The sequence below is a fragment of the Heterocephalus glaber genome, unplaced genomic scaffold (assembly GCF_053883595.1).
Source record: "Heterocephalus glaber isolate CG9 unplaced genomic scaffold, H.glaber_assembly_v1.0 deba00001461, whole genome shotgun sequence".
Classification (NCBI taxonomy): Eukaryota; Metazoa; Chordata; class Mammalia; order Rodentia; family Bathyergidae; genus Heterocephalus; species Heterocephalus glaber.
Window position 1 is genome coordinate 41372288 of NW_028258308.1, and position 21909 is coordinate 41394196.

The 21909-nt window shown below is 35.3% G+C and overlaps 1 protein-coding gene and 1 pseudogene across 8 annotated transcripts in view; one reads left to right on the plus strand and one right to left on the minus strand.

Annotated features, from left to right (window-relative positions):
• The window catches only part of LOC101724467 (disintegrin and metalloproteinase domain-containing protein 5), a 118938-nt gene that overhangs the window by 14102 nt on the left and 82927 nt on the right, over positions 1-21909 (plus strand). For all 8 annotated transcript variants that reach the window (XR_002386393.2, XR_015453489.1, XM_013076036.3 and 5 more), the window contains 2 exons: positions 730-811; positions 15847-15983. Coding sequence is in view for 6 of the 8 variants with exons in the window: in XM_013076036.3 (XP_012931490.1) it covers positions 730-811; positions 15847-15983 (219 nt within the window). In the remaining 2 variants the exon portion in view is untranslated. The remainder of the gene's footprint in view (positions 1-729; positions 812-15846; positions 15984-21909) is intronic.
• LOC106010303 (protein-L-histidine N-pros-methyltransferase pseudogene) lies at positions 20080-20717 on the minus strand (annotated as a pseudogene).

Here is a 21909-nt window from a genome sequence, read left to right on the forward strand (position 1 = left end):
TAGCTTGTGAAAAAGACTTCTTGTCTTCAAGGAGCTAATGTGAGGCAAACTTTAAAAATTTTTTATCAAACAACATAAAATTAGCAAAAGAGCCAATGTATATTACTGTGCTTACATTTACCAATACTGTGCCATACACTTAAAAATTTAGGAGGGCAGGCTGCATGTTATATTTCTACCACAATAAATCTTTAAAAAATAATTAAAACTGTAAAGTTATGTAAAAAGAAATGAAATGACAAAAAATTTAATAAAAAATGGTATAATTTCCTTTGGCTTAAAATCTTTCATTACCTGTTATTAAAATTTATATTCCTGTCTTTTATCTAATTGTTATACTTTTATTTCCTCATAAAATAAATACATTGAATTGTCATGCGCTCTAGAATCTAATGTGCAAAAATATTCATAGTTATTAAATAAATATTTATTCATAGAAAGTTGAACTTTTAGAGCAGAAATGTTGAAGAAACCAGAATGAAAACTATAACCATTAATGCAATGACATTTTGTATAAATTATTAGGTCTTGTCTTTATGATCCTTAATGTTAATCATTCAAAATTTTTTAATTGAAATATTCCTAACACTGAAGGTTTGAGAAAATAATATAATTCAGAGTAGTATGGTGCTTCAGTTAGTCATAGCTCAGTAATGTATACTACTATGAAACTTATCATTAGTAATACTACTTTAAAATGTACTTATGAGTAAAATTCTTAATTTTTAGTTTTGAGAAACACCCTACCCTGATAGGAGCCACATTTCCAGGATACATGTGTGATAAAAAGTATGATGCAGGAGTTGCTCTGGTATGTAATTATTATCTAATTAACTGTTACTATTTTATGTTGTAAAATTCTCTAAGCATTTTAAAGTATGAATAAATATATTTTTAGTTTGCTCATTCTTTTATAGCTTTTATATTATGAAACATTAAAATTAAACAGTGTATCATTGCTTTAAAGATAGAATATTTTCAAGCTGAACTGATCATAATATATTTTAAAAGAATGTTTCATCTTTGTAAATCTGTTTTTTTTAATTCATTAAGTTTATTGGTACATTTAGGTATGCAGTATGATGACATTCATCATTGGAAATTTGTACCTGTACATGATGTATCTTGGTTCTTATTTTTCCCCCATTTCCCTGCCCTCCCTTCAACCCCTCCATCTCTCCCAATTTACAAAGACTTTATTTCCATTTTTTCCTTTTCTCTTATTTATTCCTTTCCCTTCTTTCCTTTCCCTTACCCCACTTTCCCCTTTGCACCTTTTATTCCTATTTCAAATTATCTATTATACATTTTGATCCTTATTTACACTTTCAGTTTCTCACACCAGAGAAACTATTTCATATTTACATGTGTGTCCTATTTATTTCACCTAAGATTATGTCCTCGATTTGCATCCATTTAGCTATAAATGTCTCGTTTCTCATTCTTTATGACCGAGTAGTACTCCATTTTATAAAAAAACGACACCTTCTTTATCCAGTCTGCAGTTGATGGGCAGTTGGGCTGCTTCCAAGTTTTAGCTGTCATGAATTGTGCTGTTAGGAACATGAGTGCACATATATCACTGTGGTATGACTCTTTTAATTCTTTTGGGAAGATACCCAGCAGAAGAATAGCTGGGTTAAATGGGACATCTAATCCTATTTTTTTTGAGGTATCTCCATAGTGATTTCCACAGTGGTTGCCCCAGTCTATACTCCCACCAACAATGGAGAAGGGTTCATTTCTCCCCACAACCCCGCCAGCATTTGTTATCGGTTGATTTCTTGATAGCAGCCATTCTTTCTGGGGTGAGGTGGAATCTCAGTGTTGTTTTTCATTTGCATCTCTCGAGTGACAAGTGATGTTGAACATTTTTTTTGTAAGTTTACTTGCTATTTCTAATTCTTTGTCTATGTAATGTCTTTTTATTTCAGATGCTCATTTTTGGATTGGATCTTTAAATTTGGGAGGTCTGATTTTTTAAAGTTCTTTATATATTCTAGATAGTAGACCTTTGTCTGAGTAACAGCTGGTAAAAGTTTTCTCCCACATTGTGTGTTGTCTCTTCACCCTGTTGGTAGTCTCTCTTGCTGTGCAGAAGCTTTTTAATAAGAAGAGATCCCACATATTGATTCTTTGTGCTGGTCAACCTGCAACTGAGGTTTTCTTCATGAAAACTTTTCCTATGCCAATGTCTTCAAGAGTTCTACCCGACCTCTCTTCCAGCCAGTTTAGTGTTTCTGTTTTAATGTTTAGATCTTTGATCCCTTTCAATTTTAGTTTAGTGCATGGTGAGAGATACAGGTCTAGATTTAATCGTTGGCAAGTTCAAACCCAATTTGTGGAGCACCATTTATTAAATAGGCTATCTTTCCTCCAGTGAGGGTGTTTGGCTCTTTTGTCAAAGATGAAGTGGTTGAGTGTGTCTGGAGTTGTTTCTGCATCTTCTCACTGGTTCCACTGGTCCTCAGGTCTGTTTCTTTGCCAGAAGCATGCTGTTTTTATCGCAGTAGCTTTGTAGTATTATTTCAAGTTGGGGATTGTGATACTCCCTGCCTTGTCTTTATTGCCTAGAATTTCTTTTGCTATTCTAGGTCTCTTCTTGTTTCAAATGAATTTTTGGATTGTTCACTCAAGTTATGTGAAGTATGTTGTTGGAATTTCAATTGGGATTGCACTGAATCTATAGCGCAATTTTGGAAGTATGGCCATTTTCACTATATTGGTTCTTCCTACCCAGGAGCAAGGGATGTCTTTCCATTTTCTTATATCCTCTTTGATATCTTTTTTCAGAGTGCTATAGTTTTAAGAGTAGAGGTCTTTGATTTCTTTCATTAGTTGATTCCTAGGTATTTTAGTTTCTGGTATGCTATTGTGAAGGGACTTGTTTCTCCAGTTCCTCTCTTAGTGAGTCTGTTGTTCATGTACAGGAAGGCTATTGGTTATTATGTGTTGACCTTGTATCCGGCTACTCTACTGAATTTGCTTATTAAGTCTAGAAGACTTTTGGTGGAGTTCTTGGAGTCTTCTATATAGAGTATCATAGCGTCTGCAAATAATGACATTTAATTTCTTTGTTTCTTATCTTTATTCCTTTTCTTTCTTCCTCTTGTCTAATTGGTGTGGCTGTTTCTGGAAGTATATTGAACAGGAGTGGTGAAAGTGGACATCCTTGTCTTATTTCTGATTTTAGTGTGAAGGATTTCAGTTTTTGACCATTTATTATGATATTAGCTGTTGGTTTTTCATAGATGGCTTTTATCAGGTTGAGATAAAGACTATCTATTCCAATTTTCTGTAGGATATTTACTTGAATGTGTGTTGGATGTTGGCAAATGCTTTTTCTGCATCTATTGAGATGATCATATGGTTTTTTCCCTTGGCTCTTTTAATATAATGTTTTACATTTATTGATTTGCATGTGTTGAACCATCCCTGCATCCCTGGGATGAATCCCACTTGGTCAGGGTGTATGATTTTCTTGATGATCTTCTGCATTCTATTTGCCAGTATCTTATTAAGGAATTTTGCATCTATGTTCATTAGTGAGATTGGCCTGCAGTTCTCTGTTTTGGTTGGATCTCTCTCTGCTTTTGGGATCAAGGTGATGCTTGCTTCTAGGAATGAATTTAGGAGTATTGCTTCCTTTTCATTTTCATTGAAGAGCTGAAACAGTAGTGACAATAGTTCTCCAAATGTCTTGTAGAACTCAGCAGTGAAGCCATCAGGACCTGAGCTTTTCTTTGCTGGTAGTTTTTCATCATGTTTTCAATTTCATTGATTAATATTGGGTTGTTTAGAATTTTTAGGTCTCCTTTGTTCAACTTTGGTAATTCATATATGTCTAGGAGTCTGTCCATTTCTTCTGTGTTTTCCATTTTATTGGCATTTAGGTTCTTGAAGTAGGTATTGGTGATCCTCTGGATTTCTGCTGGGTCTCTTGTAATTTCACACTTTCATTCCTAATTTCATGGATTTGGGTCTTTTCTTTCCTTTTTTTGTTTTTCTTGGTACCGGGGATTGAACTTGGGACCTTGTGCTTGCCAGGCAGGTAGCGGAACCACTGAGCTAAATCTCCAGCCCTTTTCTTTCCGTTTTTGATAAGGTTGGCTAAGGGTTTGTCAATTTTGTTTATTCTTTCGAAGACCCAAGTCTTTGCTTCATTTATTTTTTATATCGTTCTCTTAGTCTCCATTGCACTGATTTCTGCTCTGATCTTTATAATTTCCTCCCTTATATGAGCTCTGGGCTTTTCCTGCTCTTCTTTTTCTAGAAGCTTGAGGTTCAGCATCAGGGTATTTATTTGAGCTTGGTCTGTCTTCCTAAAATGAGTATTCACTGCTATGAATTTCCTTCTCCAGATTACTTTCATTGTGTCTGATAGATTCTGATATGTTGTATTGACATTAGTCATTTAATTGTAGAAACTGTCTGATTTCTTCTTTAATTTCCTCTGTGACCCATTTGTTGTTCAGGAGTGTGTTGTTCAATTTCCATGTGTTTATGAAATTCTTGTGGATTCTTTTGCTATTGATCTCCAATTTTATCACCCTATGGTCTGATAATATATGAGGGATAACTTTAATTCCTTTGCACCTACTGAAACTTGTTCTATGAGCAAGTATGTGGTCTATTTTGGAGAACAACCCATGTGCAGCTGAAATGAAAGTGTGTTCTGATTTTGTTGGGTAGAGCATTCTGTAAACATCTGTTAAGTTCATTTGTTCATGAGTTCGGTTGAGTTCAAGTATTTCCTTGTTTATTTTTGTCTAGTTGGTCTATCTATTTGTGACAGTGGGGTATTGTGGTCCCCACTACTATTGTATTAGTGCTTATTTGATTTTTCATGTCCATTAATATTTGTTTTATATAGTTGGATGCAGTAGTATTTGGTGCACATATATTTAGGATTGTCATCTCTTTCTCTTGGATTTTTCTCTTTACAAGGATGTAGTGTCCTTTGTCTTTCTTAATCAGTGTTGGTTTGAAATCCATTGTATCTGCAAATAGATTAACTACTCCTGCATTTTTTTCAAGTTCCTGTCTCATGGAGTATTGTTTTCCACCCTTTAACTTTCAGTCTATGAGTTTTTGAATTCAGTATGTTTCTTGTAAGCAGCACATTGTGGGATCTTCCTTCTTGACCCATTCTCCCAGTCTATTTCTTTTGATTGATGAATTGAGATCATTAACATTGATAGTTATAACTGGTATGTATCGACTTATCTAAATCATGACTTTTTTTCTGGTATTCTCCCCCTTTGCATTTAATTTCTTGGAGTGCCTGATGGATTCATTCTGCTGGGCTTCCTAGGGTTGTGACTCTCATTGTCTTTTCCTAGGATACTGTTTAAAATATTTTGGAGTGCTGGTTTTGTATTTATGAAGTTCCTCAGGTGTTCTTTGTCATGAAAGTATCTTATTTTTCCATCAATTTTGAAAGATAGTTTTGCAGGTTACATCAATCTAGGTTTGAGTTTGATTTCCTTTAGGGCTTGATGTATATCGCTCCAGCCTCTTCTTGCCTTGAGGGCTTGTGTTGAGATGTCTGCTGTGATTCTGATGCACTTTCCTTTGTATGTGATTTGTTTGTTTTCTGTAACTGCTTGTAGAATTTTGTTCTTTTGTTGAGTTTCTGAAATCAACTATTATATGCCTAGGTGTAGGTTTTTTTTGATAATGGGTAGTTGGAGTCCTATATGTCTCACTTATCTGTAGGTCAAGTTGTTTTTCCCTGCTTGAGAAGTTTTCTGCCATTTCTTCTGGGAACAGATATTTATGTCATCTGCACTCTCTCCTATTTCTTCATTGACTCTGACCATTCTTATGTTATTCTTTTTTGCATCATCTAGCAGCTGCTCAATTGATTTCTTGTGGTACCTTACTATTTTTAAGAAATCTTTCTTTTCCTGGTCACTAATTGCAATCCTGTCTTCTATATCTAATATTTTGTCTTCACATTTGCTCATTCTGCTTTGTAAACTTTCGGTGGAGTTTTTAGTTTCCTGGATATCAGTTTGCATCTGTTTCATGGATTCCATTTGTTTCCTATGTTGAGATTCCATCATGTTCCTCAGCTGTTTTATTTTTTTTTATCTGTGTCTACTCTAGATTTATCAATCATATCTTGCACTATGGACACAATCTCTGCTGTTATCTGAGAATTTATTCCTGATTTCATTTTTTCCAGATCTTCTTTCATTGCCAGTTCAGGGAGTCTAGGTGCTTGAGTTTCAGATTTTTCCATGTCATTGCACTTTGGGGTTGCCTTTGGTTTTCTGGAAGTCTGGTTTTGAGACTTGTTTATGTGTATTGTCATTTCAACAGATGCAGCCTGCTGTGCCTTTTTTGATGCGATTGTTAGCCCACCCAGTGGTCTTCAATTCTCAGCAAGCCTCAGTGAGGCCTTCTCTCTGCTGCTAAGCACTGCACCAGTTCCTGGTTCAGAATTGTGGCCTTCAATTCCTGCGGTGCCTTGTTGTCTGTGCGGCATTCTGTTTGGGGCCAGTGCACACCTTGGATGAAATCTGTATGTGCCTCTAGCTGCACCCTGCCCACCTGTGTAGCTGTTGTCTGGGAGAGCCATTGGCTAGGTGCTGTGCACTGGAGTCACTGGTGTCTGAGTGGGCTTCTGGCTGAGTTCTGCATGCATTTACCAATGGTATCTCTGTGGGCCTCTTGCTGTTGCTTGTGAGCCTGTGCAGCTCTTTTCCAGGCTGGCCTTTGGCTGGGCCTGTGGGCCCAAGCTGCTGATGTCTGTGTGGGGCCCTATCTGGGACCTGCCAGCACCTGTGTGGTCTGGTCCCAGGGGCTTCTCACTGCAATCTGCTCACACTTACAGATGGAATCTGGGAAGGCCTCTGTGCAGAAGCTTTTTAATTCAATTCCAGTTGTTGAATCTTGATGATATTTCCTGTGGAATTTGGGTTCTGTTCAAAAGGTCCTTAGTTGTGCTTGCCTTCAAGAGTTTTACCTATTTTACCCTCCAGCAGTTTGTTTCTGTTTTAATATTCAGTTGTTTGATCCATTTTGATTATATTTTGTACATGGAAAGATAAGGGTCTAGATTTAATCATTTACACTTACATTACCATTTTTCCCACCATTTGTTGAAGAGGCTATCTTTCCTCCAGCTTAAGTTTCTGGTCCCCTTGTTAATGATCTGATGACTGAACATGCAAGTCCTTTCTGCATCTTCTATTTTGTTCCATTGATCCATATGCCAGTTTCTGCACCAGCACCATGCTGGTTTTATTAGTGTAGATTTGTAATATAACTTAAAGTCTGAAATTGGCTTGCCTCCTGCTTTCCTCTTGTTCTCCAGGGTTATTTGTCCTATTCTGAGTCTCTTCTGGCTCCACATGCATTTTAGGATTATTTTTACTAGTTCTGTGAGGAATACTGTAGGCATTTTGACTGGGATTGCAGTAAATCTATATACCTGTTTTGCTAGCATAGCCATTTTGTTGTTGTTGAATCATTGTTAGGTTTTGGAACCAAGGTAATGCTAACTCCTAGGAACAAGTACTTTTTGCCTTTCAATTTCCTTAAAGAGTTTGAGGAGCATTGGCATTAGATCTTTTCTTAATTCTTATAGAATTCAGTGCTGAATCCATCAGGACCTTGGCTTTTCTTGGTAGGTTTTAAAAAAATCTCTCCCTCAGTTTTATTGTCTGTTGTTGGAATGTTCATTGTTTTTATATCTTTTGGGTCCAGTTTTTGCTTCATATGTTTCTAGGAATCTATTCACTTTTTCAAGATTCTGCAACTTTTTGGAGTACAGATTTTCAAAGCAGTTACTGATAATTTTCTGGATTTCCACAGTTTCTGTTGTTACCATATTTTTTCATTTCAAATTACATTAATATGGGTCTTATTTATCTCCTTTTGGTAAGTTTGGCTAAAAGTTTGTTTATTCTTTGAAGAACAAGCTCTTCAATTTGTAGTTTCTTTGCATTATTCCTATTGTTTTTAATTTCATTAATTCCCACTTCTATCTTTGTCATTTATTTCCTTGTGGTAGCTTTAGATTTGGATTGTTGTTTCTCTTGGACATTGAAGTGAATGATTAGGTTATTTATTTGGGCTTGCTCTTTTTGTTTTTAATGTGGGTATTCACAGAAATAAACTTTCCCCTTTAAACTACTTTAATTGTGTCCCATAGGTTCTAGTATGTTGCACTAGCATTATTGTCTGATTCAAGGAATTGTTTAAATTCTTCCTTAATTTTCTGTGACTTATTTTTAATCCCCAATTAAATAATCCCCAATTAATTGATTACCAACTGGGATTTTGTTTAATCCTCAAATGAATAATTTTGTGGTTTCTTTTCCCATTAATTTCTAGTTTAATTCCAGTATAATTTCAATTTATTTGTATTTATTTAGGCAAACTTATGGATTACTAGGGAATCATTTTTGGCAAAAGATTCATGTAATGCCTAAAAGAATGTGTATTCTGTTGTTGTAGGGTGAAACAATTCTTTAGATACCTACTAAGTCCATCTGTTCAAGGGTGTGGTTCAACTCTGTTATTTCTTTGTTGATTTTTGTCTATTTAATCTATTGTGATAGTGGGATATTGAGGTATCATTAAGTATGATTATGTTCACATTTATCTGATCCTTTATGTCTAGTATTGTTTGTTTTATGAGATTGGGTGCACTGATATTTGGTGGATATATATTTAAAATTGTTACTTTAACCAATATATAGTGACCTTCTTTGCCTCTTCTGATCTGTTTTTGTTCGAAGTCCACTTCATTTTAAAATAGAGTAGCTACTGGTTCTTGTTTTCAGACTCTTGTTCTTTTTGGATTGAATGTGTCTCTTACATGCAGGTATGGTTGGGATTTGTTTTTTGACCCAAAGTAGCCATTTGTGCTTTTTTGATTGAGGCGTTCAGGTCATTTACATTGTGAGTAATTACTGAAGGGTACTGACTTGTTCCCGTTATTGTGTTATTTTCTCATCCACTGATTCCTTTATTCTTTCCTTTTGCTTAATTGCTCACTACACTTTATGTATTCATTCCATTAGGCTTTTTGGTGTCATTGGCTTCATTGTCTCCATGTAGAATACCCCTGAGAATTTTTTGGAGTGCTTGTTTAGTGGTCATGAATTTCTTGAAGTTTTTTTTTGTCATAAAAAGATGTAATTTTTCTATGAATTTTGAAAGAGAGTGTTGGAGACTATATCAGTCTGGGTTGGAAGGGATGGGGGGGGTTGAAACACTTTGCTCCAAGTTCTCTGGGCTTTTAATGTATATGTTAAGTTTGCTTTGATTCTAATTATTTAACTTTATACGTGATTTATATTTTCTAATGGCTTTTAAGATTCTACCTGTGTTCTCTTGGTCCCCTTCCTATTTGCAAAAGCTCTATTTTCATCATTTTCCCCTTTCTTTTTTTCCATCCTCTTTTCCCTCCCTTCACTCTGCCTCTCTCTATCTCTTGTTTCTTCATCCATTTGAAAAAGAATTCCCTACTTCCTATTTATCTATCTTCTATTTTGCTCCCTCTTCTCTCTCTTCCCTCTCTGTATTTTTCTATATAAGAGAAACAATATGCATGACTGACTTATTTCACTTAATATTATGCTCTCAAGCAGTACCTATCTAATGCCTCAAGTTTATCTTTCTTTATGGGAGAGTAGTACTCTGTATAAATACATTTTCTTTATCCATTCATCTGTTGATAGGCATATAGTCCATTTACAATATTTAGCTATTATAATTTGTGGTGTTATAAATATAGTTATGTGTGCATGCTTGTAATATGACGACTTTAACTCTTTTTGGAAAGATACCTAGAAAGGAAGTTGCTAGGTCAAATGGAATTTCTAATTTTAGTTTTTTGAGCAGGAAGGAACAGGAAGGGAAGGTGATGAAAAAAAGAAAAATTAAGACGTATTATGTACATGTACCAACTCTCCGTGATACACGTACTTATAAAGATAAAAAATTTTAATTAAACAAACAAAAAAGATTCAGTCCTTGTGTTGGACTTCTAAGATTTTGGCTATGATGTGTCATGGAGAAGGTCTTTTCTAGTTGTGGATACTTGGAGTTTTATATTTCTCACTTTATGTGGAATTTTTTCCTCATACTTGGAACATTTTCCTCTATTTCTTTAAATGGATTTTCCATATCATTTGTGCAGTCTTCTAACTTTTCTCTAATCCAATTAATATCATCTAGCAGCTGTTGAGTCTCTTTCTCATACTCTCTTGTAATTTTTCATGGATCTTTGAGTGTATGGTCAGGAGCATCAGCCTTATCTTCTAGTTTTTACACTTTCTCTTCACATTGGTAACTTCTGCTGCCCATATTTTCAAAAGGTTTTTTCCTACATGGATTTTTGTTTCTTACCCTTTCACAGATTCTAATTCTTTGCTAAATTGCTCATTCATATTTCAGATCATGTTTGTTAACTCTGATAGTTTTTGTTTTGAATTTTTTGTAAGTTCACTGACCATTTTGTTTATCAAGTCCATTATCTGTTTAATTTTATAATTTGAGTTCACTGAACACATTATTGATCTTGGTTTTTTATTCCTTCTTTTATCATTTTGTATAATTCAGCCATTTGTCTTATAATTTTCTACCCACAATGCCCATTTCATCAACTTTGTAGGAGTTAAGAGTTTTTGGAGACATTTTGTTGTTTTGTTTCCTCATGATTCTATTTGCATGCCTGTGATGTGTGTGTGTGTGTGTGTGTGCTGTAGGTTGAGGATCAGTTAGAGTTGCTAGCATGGAGATGTCTTTAGTTAGTGTCTTCTTCCTAGTGACGTGGTATTGGCTTTGGTTGATTTTTGGTATTTACCTACCTCTTTGATCTGCTGAACTTAATAGGAGTGTACCCTATGTGTTGCAGCAAGAGAATCCTTACTGGTTATTTCAATGCCAAGAGATCCAACCATATATCAATCATGTACAATAAAACTTTTTTTTGACAGTTTCATTCTTCTATGAGTGCACCTTATAGAGTGTACTATACTGCTACTTAGAGACTGTGATGTTGGAGGGATGAAGGAAGGAAAAAGGAAAAAAGGAAAGGAAGGGTGTATTCAGTAAGAAGAGGAGAGGAGAAATAGCAGTAGATAAGAAAAACAGACATGATATTAGGTTCTGTTGGAATTATTTTTATAGATGAAGTAAAGGGCTAGTGTTGGGGATTTGAAAGAATTTTTGTGGCAGCAAGAGAGGGGATGCATAGGGAAGGAAAGGTAATTAGAGTTTGAGGGAAGTTGTTAGATTTTCAGAATCTATTAATATGTTGGTAGTTAGCTTATGTGTGGATAGACCATGCACAGTTTGGATGAGGATTACCCTGACTTGCCCATGAATGTTACTAAATTAAAACACTGATTAATTTTTATTCTCCTTTGCACATATGTAGACACTTCTTACATATATGCCAGATGAAAAGAGGAAAGGAAGAGAGGAATAAGATAAAGGAATAAGATAGATTTGCAGAGAGAATAATAAAGAAGAGGGAGAAAAAAAATGGAAAAAAAGGTAAAGAAAGAGAAGAAGGAGAAATAAAAAGCAAACAGCAATAACAACGAATAAACCTCAGGCAGTTAGTTGCAAAAGCATCAAATCAAGACATCCTCACAGTTCTTTTATTCTGCAGTCTGAGTTCAGTTGTAGGTCTCTTGAGTTGGTTCCGCACTTTGGTTTGCTCAGTTGCCTGCCTGTGATCAAGAAGCTCATTTATTGGTGTAACTCTCAGGCCCTGCCTCCCATGCTAACTGTAGTGTGGCTAACTGTAGGCCTTTGTTTTCTTTTTAAGATCTAGCCACTTGTTATTTTGGGGAGAGGAGGGTATGGTGTAATTTGCCCAGGCCCTGCACCTAGTTCTCTGCTGACTTCCAACAAGGGTCCTCTTGGTTCCTGGTTCTTTCCACAGTGCAAATCCTGGGGTTGCCTCTATGTTTTCTCTTCTGCCTACATGTCCCTGGCTGCCCTCTGACCAGGGTACTCCTCTGTCTGTATGCCTATAGTACTTCCTTAGTCACTGTCCCCAAAGTGTCACTCTCTGCTTTGAGGAGTCTCTAGTAGCTGGTGTTAGGAGTTCCCCTGAGAGTGCCAGCCAGCAGGTGTGAGAGGCATATAGGCCATCCTGTGATCACAGCAGTCCTGGTGTTTGGAGAAGAAAGGGATGAGTACTTATTTTTGCATCAGTTTGGCCTCTTCTTTCCCCAGAGTCCTGTCATTTACAGAAGCTGATCAGTCAAGCATCCCCTGGGCTGCAGTTTCTCAGGGCTCATATTCAGGTCCTTAATTGCAATGGCATGCTTCTTTTCAAATTCGCAAGGGCCCACTGGTGTCCTCTTATACACCTCTTCCCAACTTTCAATTTTTCTGATGCCCTGCTTTGCACAATATCTCAATATATATGTTCCTTTTCCTGTGGGGAAGGTAGAAGGAATGGGAACCCATTCCACTGGCCAGGCTGAAGCTAAAATGCTGGCTCTCTCCCTCATAACAACTGATCCTCCAGTTCACCTACTTCAAATTCACTGTGAATGTGGTGTTATTTTTATTTACTTTTATATCTGACATATTATTTACTTACTTTTGTATCTGATATATCATTTGCATAACTTTACATATCATTTACATAACTTTATATCTGCTATACCATTTACATAACATTACATACTTTACTTTTGTACCTGACATATCATATGTGGATCATGCTGGAATGAACACAAGAGAGCAGTATTTCTTCATTATTCTCCATTCCTATGTGTAGTTAGAGGTGGGATTGCTGGATCATATAACAATTCTAGTTTAATTTTTTTCATGATCTCCTTACTGTTTTCCATAATAGCAGCACCAGTTTGAAGTTCTCATCAACAGTGAATCCTTTTTTCCCCTATGAACACATTATTTTGGTAGACTTTTAATCTTTTTAAAAACAAAAATTCTGACAAGTGTGAAGTGACATATTGCTGTGGTTTCCATTCGCATTTATTTCCCTGAGGACTAGTGATGCTGAGCACCCTATATTGTTGGTTACCTGTAGGCCTTCTTTGAAGAAATGTTTTACTTCTTCAGGGCTTTGTAAATTGTAAAATTGATTTATCCATTAATTAATTTTTTTCTGTTGAATTGCAAAAATTTGTTATATATTTTAGACATTAACACTATATTTGTGTCTGTATCTATATCTATCCATATATATCTACACTTGCATCTACATATATATCTATATATGTAGTTTTCAACCATTCCATAGGTTGCCTTTTCAATTGTTGGTTATTTCAATTCCTGTGAAGAAACTTTATAGTCCGATATTATCCCACATGTCTTTTTCATTTTGTGTGTGACTTGGTGATTACATTCAAGGAACCATTGCCTTGGCCAATGTTGAGAAGTCTTTCCTTAGTTTTCTTCTAGGGGTTTTTATGGTTTTAGGTCTTATGCTTAAGTCTTTTGAATTCATTTTTGTATATAGTATAAGATAATGGTCTAATTTTACTCACTTATTTGCATGTAAATGTCCACTATTCCCCAACTCCATTTATAGTAGAGAGAGTCCTTTTCTCATTAGTATTCTCACTGCTCTTCTCAAAAATCAGTTGACCATGGGGCTGGGGATCTAGGTCAGTAGTTCCACTGCCTGCCTTGCAAGCGGAAGGTCCTGAGTTCCATCCCCAGTATAAAAAAAAAAAATCAGTTGACCATATACATGGTTTTATTTGAGAGCTTTCTATTCTGTTCTATTGGCCTATATGCTTATGTAAATGTTGTAAAGTTTTGATTATTACAGCTTTGTAATATAATTTGAAATGCCTCCAGCTTTGTTCTTCTTACTTAAAGTGGCTTTGGCTAATGTTTATTTTTTCTTTTTTTGAGAGTCCATACAAATTTTATGATTTTTTTCCTATTTCTGTGAAGAATGCCATTGAGATTTTGATAGTGATTGCATTGAATGTGCTTATGACTTTGGGTAGTATGGATATTTTTGTAATGTGGATTCTTCTAATCCATGACAATGATATATCTTTCCATGTATTTGCAACTTCTTTAATTTCATTTGTCAATATTTTATATTTCTCAGTTTATGGATATTATATCTTCTTTGTTAAATTTATTTTTAAGTATTTTATTTTTTATTATGTCATCATTAATAAGATTTTGTTCTAATCAACAATTAGTCTTTTACAGTGGTTGTTCTCATCAGATGAGTCTTTTTTTCTTGAGATTCATTGGGATTTTAGTTAATTAGCTGGTATTCTGTACCAATAAAAAGAGATCTCTATGTGTTCTGTATAGTAGAGAAAATGGGAATTGTGAAAATCTGACCAAAAACCTGTATAATATTCCACTGCTGACTTCTGTTCTCAGAACTGCTTTGGATCAGAAGCTGGGATGAGGAAAGGAAGGACTGCATGAATTCAGTCTTCCAGGAAGTGAAATAACTGTCCTTGGAGGCTAGACTGACACCTCTAGCATATTCATTCATTTATTGGTGTTGGCCGTGCTGGTTTCTTTCCTGTTAGTGGCTATAGTTGAACCCTAAGCAACCAGGGAAACATGGGAGATCAAACTTTACACAAGTCCTCATGAGTTGTGGCCCCTCCTCTTCTGAGCCGCTCATTACCTGCCACTCCCCCACTGCCATCTCTCTCTTACTCATGGTCCATTAGAAAGCAGCTTCTCTTTTATATTACCAGCAATTTCAATTAGTCTATAAGATCGGTCGACTTTCTTCTGCAATGTTGCTGTTCAGTATTATGGAGGTGTTCTGCTGTCCGTATTATTTTGTTACATGGTGCAGGGATTAATATTTGCTAAAACACTTAAATATACAAACTAATGCCTGTAAATAATAAAGGCATATGGAGTCTGAGTTAGCCTAGATATTTTCATTATTGCCCTCATTCCAAGGTAACAATTCAAAATTATTTAGACATTGGAAATAGCTGTTTTCTCTTCCTATATAACAACACTATCTTCTGAGCATAACTGTTAAAAGAAAACAGAATTTGGAAATACTATGGTGGACAACAATATCTTTTGAGAGTGTACTGGTTATCTATTTCTGTATAACTAAAACCAAACTTTTAGCAAATAAAAACAATACAGTACTGTGGATCAGGAATGTAGAATAAGCTTTGTGGGTGGTTCAGAACTAGGTTTTCTTACAAGGCTGCAACCAAGGTATAAGTGAGGGTTCAGTTGGAGGGGGAGGGGTGATCTCCTTCATGCTCAGTTATGCAACTGTTGACTGACCTCAGAAAATCTTGTTTCCAAGCTCACTCATGTGGGTCTCTCCCACTGCCTACCTTATGGCATATCAGCTGGTTTCCCCTAGAATGAGAAAGAAACTGTAAGACAGAGAAGCCAAGAAACTGGCCTTTTCATAAGCTACCTTAGAAGTGATTACTTGTTACTTCTGCTGCATTCTGCTAATTGGAAGCAAGTCAAATCTAGCCCACACTCGGAGTAGAATCACATTCAGGAAGCAAGGATGTCTGGCGCACATTTCAGAAGCTGCCTGCAATAGAAGGAATGTAGAATTAACTATTAAAATAAAAGATTAAAAACATTTTGTTTTAAGTAATTCAGAGAAGAAATACAAATATGGTGTTTAAAATTGTAAGATTTGCTAAGATATTTTCAGTTGTCATTAAGTAATAATGTTTTGGAGTTAATTTAACTGCTCCATTGACAAATTCATGTATCCAAGTCTGTCATCAAACAGTTTAACTGTACTACAATTGCATTCATATATGTATTTAGTACACTCATTTTTCATTACATTCAATAGTGCTTTATTTTATAACTGATTATAATTGTTAACTTTTTTCTAATTTTCTTTATATTTAGTATCCAATGGGTTTGTCCCTGAAGTCATATGCTGTCATTATTGTGCAATTGCTGGGCCTTAATGTGGGATTAATTTACGACAATACTGATACCTGCTACTGCTCAGGAGATACTTGCACAATGACGCCAAAAGCAGTGTAAGATCATTTTCTTTATTAAGTACATTGATTTCTTCTTCTTTGTTAGCTTTGTATTTTATTAATAAAATTAATGTGATTAGCAATGATAGAGTACTACCCAAAAACAACTTCAGATTACATTTTCTTTTCAAATGCAAAGGAAACACATACCTTCCCCATACCTTATGGGGAAGCTCTTCCTCCTTCCTATATTCCAGAATCTGGATTTCACTTTTTTTCTTCTGGCTAGCTGGATATCCTCTATGATCCAGTCATATAATTTGCATAGTTTAGTGACAGTAAATGTTATACATGGAAAACTGCAAAATGAAATGAATAGGAGAAGACACAAATAAATGAAAAGCTAGCCTGTGCTCATTAAAATGTTTATTAAATTATTCATACTAGCCAAAGCAATATACTGATTTTTAGCAATCTGTATTAAACCATCCAATGTCATTTTTCAAAAAAAGTAGACCAACATCCTAAAATTTGCATGGAATTAAAGAAGATCGTGAACAGCCAAAATAATCATGAACTAAAAGATCAAAACTTCAAGTCTCATACTATCTGATGTCAAAATATATTACAAATATGTAGTAATCAAAACAGTGTTATATAGGCAAGAAATGGACACAAGGAACAATTTAATAGGTTAGAAAGCTCAGAAATGAACCCACACATGAAAGTTCAATTGGTTTTCAATTTTTTTAAAAAAATGTTTTTCATTTACATATGTCAAATATAACAATATATGGAGCAAAATGTGATGTTTCAATATATGTGTACATTAGTAATAATGAAAATCAGGGTAATGAGCATATTAATAACCTTCAATACTTACCATTTCTTTGTGGTAAAACATTCAAGATCCTCTTTTAGCTATTTGGAAGTGAACAATATATATTATTTTCACTATTTGCAATAGAATTTCAGAACAGATTCCTTCAATGTAAACGTAATTTCACCTACATTGACCAGCTCTTCATCCTTACTTGCCCCTTTGCTGTCCAGCCTGTGGTAATAATTATTCTATTCTCCACTTCTATGAGATTGCCTCTTTTTTATTTTGTACATGAGCATGAGATTATGCAGGTTTTGCCCTTCTATGCCTGGCTTCTTTCACCTAACATAGTGTTCCCCAGACCCATCATGATGTCATAGATGACAGGATTCATCTTTTCATTGATGCCTGAGTAGCATTCCACTGTGTATGTGTGCAACACATTTTCTTGATTCATGCAAGCATTGGTCATTTACATTGATTCTGTATCTTGACTATTGTGAATGGTGCTGCAATAAACACGAGCCCACGTATTTCTTCAGCACACAGAATACATTTCCTTTGTATATATACCTGGAACTTGTATTTCTGGGTCATATGGTAATTGTATTTTTAACTTTTTTTGAGGAACCTCCATACTATTTTTCATGATGACTAATAATTAAAATTCCTACCAGTGGTTTATAAGGATTTTTCCACAACCTTACCAGCATTGTTATCTTTTGTCACTTTTCTTGATACTAATTTTTTTAATTGCTATATTTGTTCACATTTATGAGGTATATTATGACGTTTTGATTCCTGAATACATTGGGTATTGAACAACTCTGAATAACTGACATACTCATCACCTTAAATTTTTCTTGTTTCTTTATGGTAAATACATTCAAAATCCTCTCTTCTACCTATTTTCAGTTATACAGTATCTTGTTTTAATTATATTCACCTTGTCCTGCCAATGAGCACCCGAATTTATTCCTTCTATCAAATTATAATATTGTATCTACTGACTTTTTACTACCTCCCTTTCCTCTAGTCTCTCCAGCTTCTAGTAACCTCTGTTCTACTCTCACCTTTGGTAACATAAACTTCTTTATATTCTACACATGGGTGAGTTGATTTGGTATTTGGCTTTCTGTGCCTCACTTATTTCACATTATGTTGTTTAGAATGATTTTTGTTGTTGCATATGATAGGATTTAATGCTTTTTATGGATTTCTTTATATATTCTTGGTGTTAGTCCCCCATCCATGGATTTTTCCCCCATTTTATAGACTGTATCTTCACTTTGTTGGTTGTTTCTTATGCTGTGCAGAAGCTTTTTAATTTGATATGATCCCATTTAATGATTTTTGGTATTGTTTCTTATGCCATTGGGGTTCTGTTCATAAGTCCTTAACTATGCTTGTCTTCAAGATTTGTACTTATTTTATCTTCCAGTAGATTGTTTCTACTCTAATATTTAGATCTTTGATCCATTTTGACTTTAGTTTAGCACATGATGAGATATATGAGCCTAGACTCAATTTTCTGCATGTGGATATTCAATTTTCCCAGCTTCATTTATTAAAGAGGGTATCTTTCCTCCACTATATGTTTTTTGGCTCCCTTGTTAAAGACCAAATAGTATGTGGCTAGGGTTGTTTTTGGTCCTTCTGTTCTGTTCTATTTATCTACATGCCTATTTTTGGGCCAATATCATGCTGTTTTAATTATTATAATTTTACAGTATAACAAGTTTGGGATTGTGATGCCATCTGCTTTCCTTTTGTTACTCAGGATTGCTTTTGCTACTCTGGGACCATTCTGATTCCATATAAAATTTAGGATTGTTTTCTCTAGTTCTGAGGGAAATGACATTATTATTTTGATTGGGATTACATTAAATTTGTACATCAGTTTTGGAAGTATAGACATTCCTCATTTAATGACTCAGTTTCAGTCCTGTGACTAAGTTATTGAATTAATTGGTTGCTAAGTGAGGAATTGTATATAGTATGTACATTATAATATTAAGAACAAAGAAATGGTCAAAGGAAACTCCAACCTAATAACTTTGCTTTTATTTGCATAACCCTTATATGCAGTACTGTAATGTATCACAGAATATAAAACTACAGTACTGTACTGAAAGTACAATGAGCAAAAATTACAACCCCAGGAAGCACAGCAGAATAAATCCATCAGGCATGACAAGAAATTAAAGCAAATGGGGAGAATCCAACAAAAGAAAAAGCCATGACAAAGATAAGTCAATACATATCAGTTATAACCATCAATGTTAACGGTCTCAATTCACCAACCAAAAGAAATAGACTGGCAGAGTGGTCAAAAAGCAAGATCCAACAATATGCTGCATACAAGAAACACACTTAATTCAAAAAGAAACTTATAGACTGAAAGTTAAAGGATGGGAAACAATACTCTATGAAAAAGGAACCCAAAAAAAGAGGAATAGCTAGCCTCTTTGCAGAACAAGTGGATTTCAAACCAACACTGATTAAGAGAGGCAAAGAAGGATACTACATCCTTGTAAAGGGAACACTCCAACAGGAAGAGATGACAATCATAAATATCTATGCACCAAACACTAGTGTGCCCAACTATATAAAACAAATACTAATGGACATGAAAAATCAAATAAGCACTAATGCAATAGTAGTGGGGGACCTCAATATCCCACTGTCACAAATAGATAGATCAACTACATAAAAAATAAACAGCAAAATACTAGAACTCAATCAAACTCTTTTCCTCTCCAAAAAGTTTATTTGCATGATTAAAAACATTTTCTTGAATAATAACAGAAAGAGTTCCTGAACATGAAAGAGTATCAGTAGCTACACCTTATAACCAATATTTGGAACTGAGTGGATAACTTTATTGCCAGTCTTCATTTTATTAAAAACAATCCATGTATTGGTTCCATGAAGCCATGACTATTGCTTTGGGAGTGAGTCCCTACTGCAATTAAGTATAAAAAATATCTTCCATCGTAATTGAAGTGTGACCTGCATTGGAGTGTGACTCTGAGTAAAGAGTTGATAAAAATCCACAAAGAGTTGGGTTTCTGTTTTTTCGGCATGTTCTGCATGACTCGGGACCTCGGTAGGGCGTGCGCAGACCTGCTTGTCTGCAGTGGGCTAGGGTTTCTGTTTTTAAAAAACATTCCTTTACACACTACAAAGAAATAATTAGTATTTTGGCTTTTTAAATTCCTACAGCACATTTAGAATGGAATTCCCCAAAGGTCCTCCCATCACACAACTGTGAACACAGACCCTTTTCTAGAGGGTGGATATTGAAGGTGGACTTTGGCCTTCAGGTGTTTATACTGGTTTGAGAACAAAGACAGGATCATCCAGAATGTAGTAGTCATTATACATGTCACATTCACACAGGTATGGCAGTCTGGTGAAAGCTTCAATGACAAAGCCGGCTTTTCTGAACATTTCAGGCAGGCTATTCACTTGTTCTTCCCAATTCTGTCCCTTGATATCCAAAATTTCTGATCGTTTTTTCCACTTGCCACCGTTTTCCACATAAGGATGAAAGGGCAGGACCAGGGCAAGGATGACCCTGCCTCTAGTTGGCTCCAAGACACTTCTGATATCTTTTAACAAAGTCAGGGGCTGATCACAATGGTCCAGCAAATTGAAACAGCTGATGACATCACACTGGAATCCTATATTCTGCCATTCACTGATACCAAGCACTCTGTATTTCTTCTTCTGAAGCTGGCATACCATAGTTTCAGAAAGCTCAGTGGCATAGATTTCTTCAAAATGAGGGCTCATGATTTTTGTGACTTCTCCATCTCTCCAGCACCTAAATCAAGAGGTCTATGGGGTTTCCAGTCAGGATTAATTTTAAGTAGTCTCTGAAACTGATCTGGTGAAAACACAATCATTGAGCCTCTTCCCAGCACCCCACTGATAGATGTTCTAGACATAAACAGGCTAAAAACAGTTGACATGAAAGAATGATATAATTGGATAAAGAGCCAGCCTGATTTTTCAAGGCTGTTGTTTAAGAAGATCTGTGTCCCTTGATCAAGGTGACTCTGAATGAAGACAGCCTGCAGTGATTCACATAACTTCTCTCTGTTGCACATGTACCACACCACTGTCCCTCGCTTCCACTCATGGAATGCCTGAGCCGCTCAATCAACTCTTGAATAAATGAAGTTAATAGATGTTTACAGAGTGTTCCACCCTACAAAATCAGAACATACATTCTTTTCAGCTGCACATGGGTCCTTCTCTAAAATAGACCACATACTTGCTCATAGAACATATTTAAATAAGTGCAAAGGAACTGAAGTTATCCCCTGTATATTATCAGACCATAGTGCAATGAAATTGGAGATCAATAGCAAAAGAAACCACAAGAATATCATAAACATATGGAAATTGAACAATAGACTTCTGAATAACCAATGGGTCTCAGAGCAAATTAAAGAAGAAATCAGACAGTTTCTGCAATTAAATGACAATGCCAATACAACATATTGGAATCTATGGAACACAATGAAAGCAGTATTACGAGGGAAATTCATAGCAGTGAATACTCATATTAGGAAAACAGAGCAAGTCCAATTAAACAAGCTAATGCTGAACCTCAAGCTTCTAGAAAAGGAGAGCAGGACAAACCCAAAGCTTATATAAGTGAGGAAATTATAAAGATCAGAGCAGAAATCAATTCAATGGAGACTAAGAGAATGATACAGAAAAATCAATGAAACCAAGAGTTTGTTCTTTGAAAGAATCAACAAAATTGACAAACCCTTAGCTAACCTTATCAGAAAAGAAAAGAAAAGGCTGAAATCCATGCAATTAGAAATGAAAAGGATGAAATTACAATGGAACCAGCCGAAATCTAGAGGATCAACAATACCTACTTTGAAGACCTATATGCCAATAAGATGGAAAACAGAAGAAATGGACAGATTCCTAGATATGGACAAATTACCAAAGTTCAATGAAGAAGACCTAAAAATTCTGAACGACCCAGTATCAATGAATGAAATTGAAAACATTATTAAAAACTTGCCAACTAAGAAAAGCCCAGGTCCTGGTGGCTTCACTGCTAAATTCTACAAGACATTTAGAGAGGAACTACTGCCACTACTGTTTAAATTCTTCAATGAAATTGAAATG